The 2,016-nt window shown below is 65.1% G+C and overlaps 1 protein-coding gene across 1 annotated transcript; it reads right to left on the bottom strand.

The window, feature by feature from the left end:
• Window position 1: 1 nt before the first annotated feature.
• On the bottom strand, window positions 2–1,422 carry H696_04607 (50S ribosomal protein L1). The gene is made up of 3 exons (XM_009498493.1): window positions 1,086–1,422; window positions 634–894; window positions 2–330 (listed from the first exon to the last, which is right to left on the bottom strand). Exons 1-3 carry the CDS (start codon window positions 1,340–1,342, stop codon window positions 36–38), a joined length of 813 nt encoding a protein of 270 aa, XP_009496768.1. The 5' UTR covers window positions 1,343–1,422; the 3' UTR covers window positions 2–35.
• Between the last annotated feature and the right edge of the window lie 594 nt (window positions 1,423–2,016).

Genomic DNA, 2,016 nt, shown 5'->3' with positions numbered 1-2,016 from the left:
GGGGGGGGGGGAGAAGGGAGAAGCGGACAGCCACATTAGTTGCCAATCTTGCGGACAAGGTCGGGCTTGGCCACAAAGATCGGGATCGACACCGAGTGAGTGGTCTTCACGTGGATGCTCTGGATGTTGGCCCAACCACGGGGGATCTGGCCAGCCACAGCGAGGATGGCATGGACAACATTCTCGTAGATCTGGTTCTCGGACATCTTGGTGCTGGCGACGACCACGCTGCTGGAGGCGCCCTGGCCGTGGTACATGTAGGTGCAGGAGAGGAGCTCCTCCACACGTGCGGCCAGATCCTCGGTGGTGAGAGAAATGGGGATGGGCTGCCTGTGGGGCGGAGATGCCGGTGCCATAGCAAGGAGCAGCACGATGACAATGGTGGCGGGAGAGGAGGGGGGGAGGGGGAGGGGGAGGAAGGCCAGCAGAGGAGTGAGTACAGGCATGCAGGAGACCCGGCGAGAGCGGGCGACCGGGGCATTGGCAGGTACATGGCCGGAAGGCCTGTGCAGACCCATGGCAGGGGGAGAAAAAAGACCCAAAAAGGAGGAGATGCGACGGAAAAGGACACGCGAGAGAGAAAGATGCGGCAGGGAGCCGGGGAGCAGTGCACACAAAGCGACGTCGACGCACTTCTTCTTCGAGTAGAAGGGGGAGCCCAGGGCCTTGGGCATCATGCGAATCACACGCAGGTCCACGAGAAACAGGTCATAGGCGGCGGCCAGGTTGCGCTTGGCCTCATACGGGCGGAACTCCTTGTTGATCTGGGACACGTCCATGACGCGAGTGATGCCCTTGACCTTCTCGGTCACCAGCAGGTCCTTGTACTCCTGGCGGGGGTCCTTGGTGATGAGGCAGACCTCGGCCTTCTTGTAGATCGAGTGCTTGAGGGGGCTGGCCAGCGCCGGGGGGAGGGGGGGGGGGAGAGGGGAGAGAGAGAGAGAGAGACAGGGGAGGACGGTTAGCAAGAGCGAGGGCCGGTGGACAGGGGAAGCGGGGGGACGAGGGGGTCCAGGGGGGGAAGGGCAGAAAGTCGCAGGAAGAAGCAGGCAAGAGGGAGAGCGCAGGAGCCGCCGAAGGCGCACATGGTCATGGGGCGGTTGTCCGCACGAGCGGGGATGTTCTTCACCGAGACAATCAGCTGGATGGGCAGGCTGTCGTCGATCAGGTTGTTGGTGGGGAGCGGCTTGATGGCCGGCACCGCCTCGGCGGTGGCCTTGCCCTTCTTGCCCTTCTTGTCGGTCTCAACTGGGACGGCGCTGGAGGCCTCAGCTTGCTTCTCGGTGTAGGCGATCAGCGCGCGGACGGACTTACGGGCCTGCTCGCGGTCAAAGTGCTCCATGGTTGTGATGTGAGGGAAGAGCGGGAAAAAGCCGGGATCTGCGGAGAGCGGAGGGAGCAAGGGAGGGGGAGGGAGGGGAGGAGAGCGGAGGGAGGGAGAGAGAGAGAGAAAGGGCGGGGTTCGAGAGAAGGAGGAGGGATCCTTTTCCATCTGTGTCTTTGGCCCAACTCACCGCGCCGGGGGATAAAGGGTCCCAGACTTCAAGGGCAAGGGGAAGGGGGGGAAACGGGGCACTGACCAGGCCACGGTGCGCGCCTGGTTGGACAATATGGCACACAATACCGGGGAACCCACTCCGCATGCTGGTGTGTGCCCATGTTGAGGCACGCCAGAAGGGCAGAGCCAGAGGGATGCAGGCCCTGCGAGATAACCGGGGGCGGGGGGGGGGGGGGGACGGGGGTTGGGACCGGGGGGGGGGGGAAAGGGGGGGCCGGGCGGGGCGGCGCCCGGGAAGGATTCCAAGGTTTTGCCGCGCCGGGTGGGCCCCGGGAGCACTCCGGCCCCGGGGGAAAGACTGCAACGCGTGGGGGCTGCGCGCGCACGCGGTGTTCACGTGGTGTCATGTACCAACGAACCTCCCCCGCATGGGTGCCCGTCCTCGTTGGGGGATCTTACCCTGGGGGATGGGGCACGAGCATCTTCCCGAGCGGCCGTGGTGGGAAGGCGGGGGGGGG

The sequence above is a fragment of the Fonticula alba genome (genome assembly GCF_000388065.1).
Source record: "Fonticula alba strain ATCC 38817 unplaced genomic scaffold supercont2.7, whole genome shotgun sequence".
Classification (NCBI taxonomy): domain Eukaryota; order Rotosphaerida; family Fonticulaceae; genus Fonticula; species Fonticula alba.
Note: the sequence above shows the minus strand (reverse complement) of the source record. Positions and strands in the feature narration are given on the sequence as shown.

Coding starts and splice junctions, on each gene's coding strand:
- H696_04607 (XM_009498493.1), bottom strand. CDS start 1,342: ATGGAGCACTTTGACCGCGAGCAGGCCCGTAAGTCCGTCCGCGCGCTG. Junction 895..1,085: donor GACAACCGCCCCATGACCAT/GTGCGCCTTCGG, acceptor GGCGCTGGCCAG/CCCCCTCAAGCACTCGATCT. Junction 331..633: donor CCCTTCTACTCGAAGAAGAA/GTGCGTCGACGT, acceptor TCCGCCCCACAG/GCAGCCCATCCCCATTTCTC.